This window comes from Ambystoma mexicanum, chromosome 3p, assembly GCF_040938575.1.
Source record: "Ambystoma mexicanum isolate Mex_15411 chromosome 3p, UKY_AmexF1_1, whole genome shotgun sequence".
NCBI lineage: Eukaryota > Metazoa > Chordata > Amphibia > Caudata > Ambystomatidae > Ambystoma > Ambystoma mexicanum.
In genome coordinates, this window is record NC_090925.1 from 743855431 (window position 1) to 743867792 (window position 12362).

General features: G+C 46.1%; 2 protein-coding genes across 5 annotated transcripts in view; one reads left to right on the forward strand and one right to left on the reverse strand.

The window, feature by feature from the left end:
* ITGAL (integrin subunit alpha L) overlaps positions 1 to 12362 on the reverse strand; it is a 1445000-nt gene that overhangs the window by 1064240 nt on the left and 368398 nt on the right. For all 4 annotated transcript variants that reach the window (XM_069651639.1, XM_069651640.1, XM_069651642.1 and 1 more), the window contains one exon: positions 4221 to 4291. In XM_069651639.1, the coding sequence (XP_069507740.1) occupies positions 4221 to 4291 (71 nt within the window). The remainder of the gene's footprint in view (positions 1 to 4220; positions 4292 to 12362) is intronic.
* LOC138580798 (septin-4-like) overlaps positions 1 to 12362 on the forward strand; it is a 1149755-nt gene that overhangs the window by 33065 nt on the left and 1104328 nt on the right. The window lies entirely within an intron of this gene.

Sequence of the window (12362 nt, forward strand, 5' to 3'; positions counted from 1 at the left end):
CTTGATGTGCTCGCCATCACTAAGACATGGTTCAAGGACAGCTCTGTCACAAGCTTTGACACAATCACCCTGAAGGATACAAGATCCTCTCTGTTCCCAGGTCCAAGAGGTCAAGAGGGGGAGTGGCGTTGATCTTCCCAGAATGGATACCTGTGTCCATCATTCCCACTCAGGCCTACACTTCCTTTGAGTGCCTAGTCTGCAGGATCTCACTCTCTCCTAAATCTTCTCTCCCTGTGGCCACCTTCTATCGGCCACCAGGACAGTCCACTCTCTTCTCAGAATGGGCTGACCAGGCCTCCTCTCTCCTCTCCTCCTCCTCTCAACTCCTCCTGCTGGGTGACCTCAACATCCATCTGGACTCTCCTGACTCCTTAGGACCTTTCCGCACCTTATGTGACAGCGGGCCACACTTTGGATGCTCTCATCTCCACCGACATCCCCCTCTCTATCCCTCTCACTACCTCTCTCTCTTGGACAGACCACTCTCTTCTCTCATCCCACTTGAAAATCTCCTCTCCCCTTGCATCAGCACACCCGGTGCGGCCAGTCGGCTTCAAAGTCATCAGACCCATGAATAGAGTGACAGTGGCTGCCTTCGCGTCCAACTACTCTCCGCCTCCTACTCCTACGGCAGACTCCCACCCGACACAGCCCTCGCTAACCTCAATCTCTCTATCTCTAGCACCCTTGATACTCTTGCTCCTGTCATGAGGGTCCGACTGAAGCCTTTCAAAATGTGCAACTCTTGGTACGACTCTGATCTGGCTGCCCTTAAACGCAAGTGTAGGGCAGCTGAGCAGAAATGGAATTCGTCAGGCGGACCCTCTGACAAACTGGCCTGCCGCCTCCTTCAAAGGCAATATCGACTCTGCATCCACCCCAAAAAAAGAGTCTTTTTTCAAGTCTGCATCTCGGGGGCATCAAAAAACACGGCCAAACCTTTCAAAGTCTGTAAGGAACTGGCCAATCCTGCAGCAGCCTCCTCCTCTGTCACACCCAACCAGGACCTTTGCTCGGCCATTGCCGCACACTTCACTGAAAAAACCCAAGACATTCTTTCCTCTTTCACTTCCACACCACATCATACGCCAACACTTCTGGAACCTCCCTTTGCTCCTCCACCATTTCTCCTCTCTTCTCTCATTCCAGTCACACCTGATGAGGTCGCCAGACAAGTCCGGTCTATGAAGGCCTCATCCAAACTGGTAGACCCCTGCCCCTCCAAAACCATTAAGGACAACATTGACTCTCTCGCTCCAGCCTTGACTGATCTCTGCAATCTCTCTTTTGCCACTGGAGTTTTCCCAACTTCTCGTAAGCACTCCCTTGTGCACCCTCTGCTTAAGAAACACTCTGCGACCCTTCCATTCCAGCAAACTATCGCCCTATCTCTATCACCCCCTTCCTGGGCAAACTCCCAGAGAGGCTGGCTATCTCTCAGCTAACCCTCCACACTGAATCTGCTGGTTGCCTCCATGACCATGAGTCTGGCTTTAGAGCATCCAGAGGCATGGAAACTGCTCTTCTGAACACCCGTGAAGACCTGTTCTCAAATCTCAACACTAACACCCCCTCTTTCCTCATTCTTCTTGACCTCTCCTCTGCCTTTGACATGGTAAACCACAACATTCTGATTGCACATCTCTGTGACACCCTGGGAATCACAGGTCAGGCTCTGGCGTGGCTAACCTCCTCCTCCTTCCTTTCCGAACGACCATCCCAGGTGGAACTTGGGTCCTTTCTCTCTACTATCATTCTTTCAACATGTGGCGTTCCCCAGGGTTCTAACCTATCCCCTTGGTTCTTCAACGTCTACATGGCTGCCCTGGCATGTGTGATTGCCACCTTCATCTCTAACTTCCAGGGTTACGTGGATGCCACTTGTCCCCCCCCCTCTCCTGTACCGTCTTCCACTTGCACGATCTGAACGTACCATGCCTTGAAGATTCATCTATCTGTCTTCCCTTGTCCCCCCCTCCTTGCATGGTGGTGCCTCAATGCACTTGGAAAAACTGCAGAATCGTCATGAGACCTATTTGCTGTTATCTACACTGTTAATTGTATTATATGCACTTACTCTGCCTGTGCAGATTTGTATCCTTCAGAAATTCAAGGGCTCTGAATGACCGTTGCTTTTTCCCCTTTGCCCTCCCTCCTTGAGCACTTTGAAACACTTGCTTTGTGTATAGGTGCTTTACAAATAAATATTATCATACCATTACCATGCCTCATGGTATGTTGTAAAAACAGCATGATTAAAGGTAAGAGTAGATTACTATGGTGATGGTGACCTGTGGTTAACATGGCGCCTTGTGATGTGCAGGAGAGAGTCTGCTGAACATGTAAACATGGTCATGGTGTCTGATTTCAGAGATACATACTTAAAGTAATCACAGAAAGGATCCAACAAGGTGGAAGGTGTTTGTTTTGTGTGAGAAGGTACAAGAGAGTAGTGCCAAGGTTAGAACACGAGTAGAACCACCTTTCCTCTTCCCAGTAACTCAATATTAATACATCACTCTTCCTCAACCCAGTACCAAATAGTAATCCATGTTATTACCCCCACATCACTCTTCCTCATCCCATCACCCAATAGTAATCCATGCCTTTACCCTCACATCCATCTTCCTCATCTCAGTACCAAATAGTAATCCATGTCATTATCCCCACATCTCTCTTCCTTGTCCCAGTACCCAATAGTAATCCATGTCATAATCCCTGCATTCCTCTTCCTGGTAGCAGTACCCAACAGTAATCTATGAAATTACCCCACATCCATCTTCCTCGTCCCAGTACCTAAGAGTAATCCATGTCATTACCCCCACATCCCTCTTCCTCATCCCATTACCTCACTAGTGATCCATATCATTGCCCTCACATCCCTTTTCCTCGTACCAGTACCCAATAGTAATCCATGTCATTGCCCCCACATCCCTATTGCTCACAAGGTACTTATACGTTTAGCAGACTAATTAAGAGACAATGGGCTCAGAAGCCTGTTGTCTGGTGAATAGGAATCTCCTATACTCAGCCGTTAATGCCTACTGGAGTTCATCCTACTGTATTGCACATTTCTGATGTGCGCCTTTTTTTGAGCGTGCTGAATCTTTGCTGAAACCCTGCAATTGCTTTTTTAAAGCAGCTTTTCTAAACAGTTTGGTGAGCCCTGGGTCTTTACTTATTGGCACCTGCAAGCCAGCTCAGGTTCCACTGTGGTTATGCTAGGCGCAAGATGTCCTCTGTTGCTCATTAAAGTAGATGCCTGCTTACAGTAAAATATTTATGGGATTAGAGACCAAATGGGAACACCCTTTCAATGCTTCTGACTCCAACCTCCCAAAGCAGTGCTCTCTCTCCAGTGTTCTCATCTGGTGACTGATGCTGCTTGGCTTGTCAAGGCTTCCACCAAGTCCTGTTGGCTTTGGCAGAGTGGGATTAGTGGTGTTTCAAACTTCTCTTGGGGGCAGTGAAAATTACCTAAGAACAGTAAACTAAAAGCATTCCCAAGGGTGACTGAATTCATAGACTACAAATAACCCAAAATCTGTAAACCTGCCATAGCCCACTTTCTGGCACTTTCTTTTTGATGATGAGATAAAACCCTAGGAACAATAGCTTGGCCCCTGCTTCCATCACCACACTCTCTGCTCCTCACTGGAGTGTGTCAACTCTTCTCATCTAAATGTGAATTACTTAGCGCCAGAGCAGGAGCCCTACAAGTCATACCATCATAGCAATAGATGTGATTAACAAAAGGAGGAGCAATGACTATCAAGATATATGAGCTCCTTATTATATTTTCAGAGCACTGGTCACTCAAATCTTTATCTGTGGCCTCAGAGGGACCAGGTAAACCTACGGTGATAGGGTCACATATTTAACTTATGATCACAAAGATATACTTTGCTGCCATTATTTTCCTGCAGCATGCTTGCATCTGAAATCACCTTGCCAGAGAAAAAAGGCTGCACTTTGCAGGCCTTTGTGATGTCAGTCTGAGCAGTATATGGTCAGGAGTACATCATGGACATTTCAGGAGCATTACAGGATACAGAAACCAGTGCACAACATCCTTCCAATGAAAGCCTTTATACTAGTAACAATGATGGAGGGAAGAGGGAACGGTGCTGTGTGAGGAGACAGCCACTCTCTAAACACATATGCGGTCAACTGGCTGGTGGAGTGACACTACTTTAACAACCCAATTATATACTCACAATGAATCGCAATCCATCAAGGTCATCTTCCAAGGTCAATCCAAGGTGGGGAGTATGGATATTGTCTGTGTCTGCAAATGGAAACAGGAGAGCATGAGGACCACAGACAGTATCACATATGCAAGAGGACAAAGTAAAGGCAACATGCAGTGGATCCAACAGAGAGATAAGCAGGGAGGACAAAGTGCCATGGAATGTATTTCTATTTATTTGAAGAACAGGCATGTCAATTTCGATCAGAAAAAAGGGATAACACATTTACAGATGGTGGAGGCATTCCCAAAAAGGGGTGCCTTTACAATAGCACAAAAATGAGAACACGTGGTGAGCAGGTCTATGAGGGTGTAGAAAGATGGGGCATATACCAGGGACACAACAAAACAAACAGAAAAAAATATATTTGAGAAAACAAGTGACTTAAAAAAAAGTAACAATCTAAGGGGACAAATGCTTCAATCTAAAGAGAAGTCCTATTTAAATATTCACAATTACATTAGTAAGCATCGCTGGAGGCAGTTGTGGGGTCAGGTAGGGAGGATGGGGCAAGAGTAGAGGGAGCTCCATCTTTAGCAAATAAGTGAAGTTTAAGTCCAGCTTTGAAGAGATCCACAGTTGGGCTGGAATTGGTGATTGTTATGGGCAGTGTGTTTCAGTGGACCGGGGCAAGTAGGGAGAAAGAGTGGATGTGAGAGGAGGCACAGGGAGGATATAGGGCAGTGAGTTTGACTGCACAGGAGGATCGGAGGGAACAACATGTGAGTAACTGAGATAGAATCAAACAGGTATTGAGGAGCAAAACCATTGATAGCCTTGTAGACTAAGAGAAGGAACTTGAAAAGAGAACGTTTGTGGATGGAAGGCCAACCAGCATGTTGATGATAGGTAAAAGTTGAGAGGATCTGGGTGGGTTGTGGAGAGTGCAGCTAGCAAAGTTGAGCACTTAGAGGGAGGAACGAGTACAGAAGAAGGCCAAGGAGTAGGTTTGAACAGTAGTCAAGTTTGCTGAGCACGAGATGGCGATTCAAATTTTTGTGAGTGATTAGTACGAAAATGACACATTTTCTGAATGTTGAGGAGGTTAATACGAGCAGTAGAGGCAGTGCCATTGATTAATTGTTGCAGTCGCAGGTTGCTATCAAAGAGGATCCCAAAGCAAGAAGGTCAGGTGGGCAGGAGATGGCATTGGAAGCTGTGAGACTTCAGTTTTTGAAGCGTTCAGCATGAGGCAGCAGAGAGCCATTCAGTGATGAATTGCAGTCGAGGTGGCTGGGGTGAAGGAGGAAAGGAGAAAAATATTTGAATGTCATCAACAAAAATGTGATAGTGAAAGACAACGGGTGAGATAAGTCTTCCTAGGGCATAGGTACAGGGGATGAACAGCAGCAGACCAAGGACTGATCATTGCAGAATGCTGACAGGGCGAAGGGTGGGCTAAGAGGTTTGAAGGTCCCAAAGGATTTTAACGGATTGACTTTCCATGTATGAGGAGATTTGCAAAAACCAAGGTCCTGAAGAATGAGAGGGAGAGAAGAGGGTTTGACAGTGTTGAAAGTGTCAGAAAGATCCAAAAGGATATGATATAAGATATAATGTGGCATTTATAACGTGCCTGCACACAAGTGTTTATAGGCGCGACAAGACAAGGAGGGGGAAACAAGGAGGACAAACTAATGATCTTACTAGGCCTTGTGTCATTCAGATCATGCAAGTACGGGGAAGAGAGAAAGGGAGAAGTGCCGGGGGGAAGGAAGGAGGAAGTGCATTTAACTCACAAGTGCAGCCAGCGCGTGGCTCATAAGTGCAGAGAGAAGGGACTGTAGGGTTGCAGGTACAGACCCTCGAGTGCTGGGGAGCCCGGAGGCAGTGCAAGGGCAACTGGACAGGCAGGAGCCTTGCCCCGAGTTCAGAGGGTGACCAGTGCGCGAAGCAGTCAGGTGCATCAGTAGAGGCGAGGAAGAGAGAAAGCAGAAGCCAAAGGGAAAGTCTTGAGTTTCTTCTCAAACCACAGGTGGTTCTGCTCAAGTTTGAGAGAGGCAGGGAGGCTGTTCCAGAGGGAGGCCCCAGCCGAGGAGATAGATCTTCCCCCAACTTTCTGCTTGGAGAAGCTTCTGACTGTCAGAGTTAGAGGTGGATGAGTGGAGAGCTTGAAAAGGAAGATGTTTTGGAACAGTAAGTTGGAGGTAGAGAGGTCTCAGGACCCAAAAAGCATTGTGGACAATGCAGAGGGTCTTGAAGTTGATCGTTGCAGCCACAGGGAGCCAGTGAAGAAATTTCAGAGCTAAAGAGATAAGATCCCTGGGCTTGGGTCCAAGGACAAGTCTCGCAGTCCTGTTCTGGATAAGTTAAAGGTCGAAGAGTAGAGGCAGGAAGATTTAGAAAGAGGCTGTTGCAATAGTCCAGTCTAGAGAGGACCAGAGCTCTGGAGACAGTGAGCTTCTGGGGGAAAGTGAGAAAAGGAAGAATACCTCTGAGGAGGTGCAGCTGATAGTCTGACTTCTTAAAGACGTCAGAGATGTGAGGATAGAAGGAGAGTGAGAGGATGGAGTCGAAGATGACATCAAGGTTCTTAGCCTCACAGGGAGGAGCAGGAAGAGGGCCCAGAGTGGACGGGCAGAGAGAGGAAAGGAAGCAGTGGATGTCCAAATGAGGAGTATCTCATTCTTATTGGCATTAAGGCAGAGATCAATCGTGGCACACCAATCCTGAATTGAGGCCAGACAGTCTGGTATAAGAGAAAAAGCAGAGGTGGCTGAGGGGAGCCTGAAAGAGAGCTGAGTGTCATCCGCATAGCATTGAACATTTGAGCAGAAAGTAGTGATGCAGTGGGCAAGAGGTGCCGGGTAGTGGTTGAAGAGCCAGGGAGAGAGGTTGGACCCCTGGGGAACACTGAAAACAGACAATGGGGTGTTCCCGTGTAGATACAATTAATCAAATAGTTTATAGGCTACCAGCATTTACTGAACTGGTTGCTGTAATGAATCCATCACATAATTTGGTAAGGATATGGTACCTATCATGCTCTGCTTGTGCAATATATGCGTGTTAGTGCTAATATAAACAGAATAGAAAACTCTAGAGCATATACAGACAAAGTTTTATTATATCAGTGACACTTAGAAATAGTAAAGTCCACAGAGACATAACAAATATATAAAGAACAACAAGGAACAATAATTTTGTGGTTAAAAATAATATATTCAATGTAACAAATATATGAAACACAGGAGATTTACTGGAGCTGGTATATTCCAGATAGACGTCAAGCAATACTTAACAGAATACAAAAAGTGCAGTTTAGAAAAATGAACTGAATTTGAACAATATAGCTCAATGTGGCACATATATTAGGACAGATTAGATTTGTCTGTAAAACTTAATGTGATGGCTTTGTCCTAAATAGCTACCTGTCCCTGACTTGATTAGTTAATTCCTTTAGTCTCTAAGAACAGATAGACAACCAAAAAGTTATTTGTTGGCTTAATGCTACATAAATGCATTATAGAGAGAGATAGCAGAGAGGGAAGACCCCAGTTGGACCTGAGAGGGTCGGTCAGTGAGAAAGGAGGTCAACCAGGCCAGGGCCTGATCAGTAATATCAAGGTTGTCCCTGAGGCAATTGAGCAGGATGGCATGGTTGACCGTGTCAAAAGCAGAGGATAGATCAGGGAGGATGAGGAAAGAAGGGAGATTACAGTCAAGATTGGAGAACAAGTCTTCACGGGTGTTCAGGAGAGCAGTTTCCGTGCTTCTGGCAGCTCTGAAGCCAGACTGATGGCCATGGAGGCAACCAACAGATTCAGTATGTAGATTAAGCTGGGAGATGGCCAGCTTTTCCAAGAGTTTGCCCAGTAAAGAATGATGGAGATCAGGCGATAGTTAGCCGGAGAGGAAGGATCGGCCGAGGGCTTCCTTAGAAGGGGATGCACAAGAGAGTGCTTAAGGGAGGAGGGGAAAGCTCCAGTGGCAAAGGAGTGATTGCAGAAATCGGCCACGGCTGGAGCAAGGGTGTCGATGTGGTCCTTGATAGTTCTGGATGAGCAGGGGAGAACCTGCTTTGATGAGACTTTCATAGATCGGACATGTCTAGAAACATTGTCAGGGCTGAACAGGGGAAAGGAGGAGAAAGCAGGAGGAGAGACGGATTGAGATGGGCCTGGAGTGCGAGAGGAGGAAGAGGAGGTAGAGGAAGAGAGGGTGGACAGGATGTCCTGAGTTTCAATATTACAATCAGAGGCCAAGGCTGTGCAGAGGGCCTGGGAGGGAACAGGAGAGGTAGAGACTGCAGCAGGATTGTCCAGATCCTTGCAGATTTTGAAAAGTTCATCCGAGTTGTTAGATGCTGCAAAGATGCGGGCTTGGATGTAGGGTCTCTTCTTAGAGAGGACAGAGAGTCTGTACTGCCTTTGGAGCAGGCAGCACACCAGTTGGTCATGGGGGTGCGCCCGAGGGCCTCCACTTGGTCTCTGCCACTCTACACTTGCGTTTAAGGGCGGTGAGGTCAGAATCGTACCAAGAGTTGCACTTGGATTTGGGCTTCAAGCCGATCCTCATGACAGGGGCAAGGACAACCAGAGTGTTATAGATACAGAGATGAAGGTTAGAGAGGGCTGTGTCAGTGTTTGAGTCCACCAATGGTGCAGGAGGAGGAGAGAAAGTAGCAGCAAAAGCCTCAACTGACACACGCCTCGTGGAGCTTGACCTGTGCGGAAGAGAGAAAGGTGAGAAGAAAGGAGAAAGTGATCACTCCAAGAGAGAGGAGTGGTGAAAGGGTTAGAGAAGGGGAGGTCTGAGGAGATCAGAAAATCCAGGGTGTGCCCTGCATTGTGAGGAGATATATATATATATATATATATATATATATATATATATATATATATATATATATATATATATCTGGCCAGGCGGGATAAGATAGTGCCCACAGGCATTCAAAGGAGGAGTAGTGCTGCATTGGAATGATAGAAGCAGGGATCCACTCTGGGAAAATCAAGGCTACAGCCCCACCTGGACAGTTGGTTCTGGGTTCGGATTGGATCTTTTAGCCATCGTGAAGGAGAGTGTCGAAACTCATGACTGAACTGGCCATGAACCAAGTCAAGGTCTTCCAAGAGATGGCAGATGCCAGAGGAGTGTTTGACAGCTGAACGAGAGTTGAGAGTAGTGATGTGGAGCAGGTTGCCACATTTGAAGGACTTCCGGGGAGGGGTACAGGCCAGAGGTACACCCTGCAGAAGTGTTCGAGGTGCCTGAGGATTGGCAGAGGAGGAAGGAAGAGAAGGCAGGGTAGTCAGAGTATAGGAGAGAGTTTGGAGTGTTGAGCATTAAAGAGAAAGTTGGAGACTTGCATGAGTGCAGCCTCGGTGGAGTGTTTACTACGGATGCCAGATTGACGTGGCTCTCCATGGCCATTATCTTCAAGGCATTTAATGATCCGGTCGAAGATGTCGGTCAAACCAGACGTCTTTTCCGGGTCCCGCGAGGGGAAGAGGGAGGTAACAACGGGACACACATAATGTGCCTGTTGTTACCTCCCTCCCCATTCCCATTGAGCCCTAAGGGGGCTCAAATGGGAATGGGGAATGGTTCCTGCAAGGATGACTTACCGGGTCCTCCTATGTCGGAGTAACCCGGTAAGTCCCCATTGCAGGAACCCGGTAAAGGAAGCTGGTTTGGAGGCAGCCATGGAGCTAATAGCTCCATGGCTGCCTCCAAACTCGTAATGAGGCCCTAAGTCTTTGACTATTGGGGGAGCAAAAGGGTCGATAGGAGTGCAAGATGGGCTGGCACTGTGAAGGATGGGTGCTAATTCAATATGGGAGGTAGGGGAGAAATGTGTTATGTTATATTATCAAAACTTTGTAAGCGCAACAAAGACCCAAGGGTATCCTGGTGCTATAGGTCTGCAGAATTCAAAAGGAGGGAAGAAACGCAACCAGAAAAGGGGGGGGGGGAGGAATCAGGAAAGTGGGCTAATAAAATATTATGCATTTTAAGCGCTTTCCTAAAGGCCAAGTGATCGACGATGGAGCGCAGGGTCAAAGGAAGAAGATTCCACAAGGTCAGAGCAGCGCCCCGGAAGGCTCGTCCCCCAATGGTAAGTCTTGAAAAACTGATGACACACCGCAATAGCTGATTTGCTGAACGCAAGTTCTGTGAGGGAGCGTACATAACAAGTTTCTCACAAAAATAAGACGCTGCAGATCCATAATAGGCCCGATGAACAAGGCACATGGTTTTAAAAAATTATTGCAGCCACAGCTAGCCAATGAAGGCTGTGCAGTACAGGGGTAGCATGACCAAACGGCCAAACGAGCAGACGAGTTTTGCACCACCTCATCAAAGTTACAGATTATCTTCCCAAAAAAATTGGACTGTCGAGCAGTGAAATCCTTGCAGTTTAAAAGAGGCATTTTACTTCGTGATAATGCCTCTACGGACCTGTATTTGCTTGTGGGGCAAATATCCAGTCTAAACCATAAAATATCACTACTTATATTCTTATCGGCAACTATCCCCATACGCTTATGATCTCCAACTAGGGGATTTAGGGATCGATAGGCATGGGTATCTTTGACTGTTTTCACCCAATCTAATCTAAAAAGATATTTTTTCACAAGACAAGGGTTGGCAATGAGATCACCCTTATGTAAGTCTAGATCCTGAAGCAGATTTGTACCATGTACTTTGAGAATCTTAACACAGTGTTCCCTTGGGTGCTGCATGTATTGTTGTACATTTTCATATAGAGTATCCTTGTGGGGGGTCTATTAACAAACGATCCAACAATAAGACTCTCCATTATGAACAGACTCCAAATGATTTTAAACACAGCTCATATCTAATAACTGATATGGGGATACAGTTTGGCAAGTGAAGGGCTTTCCTCCAAATAAGTCCTTTCGATAAGAGGAAGTTTACACAGAATCCAGAGGGGAAAAACTTCCACTCCATGTAGCAGTTTGGGAACAATCTTCCCCTCATAGAACTTAAGCAGGGGCAATACGGAGAATTCTCCATACATTGTTCCAATCTTTAACAACTGGCTACTGAGCATTAATGTCTTAGTCCTCATGAAGTCCATTAGGTAAAGTTTACTAGATGAGTCTAAGATGGGGAAACTCAGATATGTCATATTTGTGTGAGTAAAGCAACTTTGTTTTATTCATGAACCAGGTGTAACTCCAACACTTCTGGGAGACTGAATAACTAATTATCCTGGTTTTAGTAAGGTTCACCTTTAAGAGACTGATTTCTGCATAATTATGAAAGGTATCAATCAACCTTTGCAGACCTCAGGGAGTCTGGTCAAATGAAAGAAAATCGTCTGCATAGGCCATTGCATTGATTTTTGTATCACCCAATCTAGGGGGAGCAAACGATTCCTTGATTTAATAGCCCTTGAGGTCTGAGGCATACAAATTAAAAAGGCAGGGTGCCAAAATGCAGCCCTGTTTTAGGCCTGATGTTGTCTGAATCTTTCTTGACAGAGCTCACGCTGCGTTTAGGCGCACATGGATGGTCGAGTTGCTGTGAAGCTCCACCAAGATCTTAAGAAGGCTATCAGGTTTTCCCCAAGCATGTAGCTTGGTCCAAAGAAGGGGGTGGCTTACAAGATCAAAAGCATTAGAAAGGTTTGATTGATGCCAAATATATATGCTCACAATCCGTGAGGCAAGCAGACTACTGTAAGCATTTAACCAGATAACCATTCAGGCCAGTCCCCTACTTTTTACAAAAGCCTGTCTGGAATCTTTTTGGCCTACCTACCTCTTTGGCTCACAAACACAAATGTGAGAGGATAATGGAAACACATATTTTCGAGTTCGCTTCCATAACCATAATCGGACGGTAATTTTTCGGGTCCATTCTCATTCCCTTTTTATGTATGGCTACCACAAAGGAGGTAGACCAAGTGACTGGAAATCTGCCTGTCCTTAAGATGTCATTAAATAAATTGTTCAACAAAACTGGCAATTTTCCGGGATTAGATTTAAACAACAGGTTAGTTAGCCTGTTTGGTCCACCTACCCTCGATCGACTTGGCCTCTTGATACAGTCTTCGACTTCTTCATGAGAAATCTCACCCAAGTCCAAACTTCTGTGGTCTGAGCTAAATAGCCCCATCAAAGTACCATAGTTTCT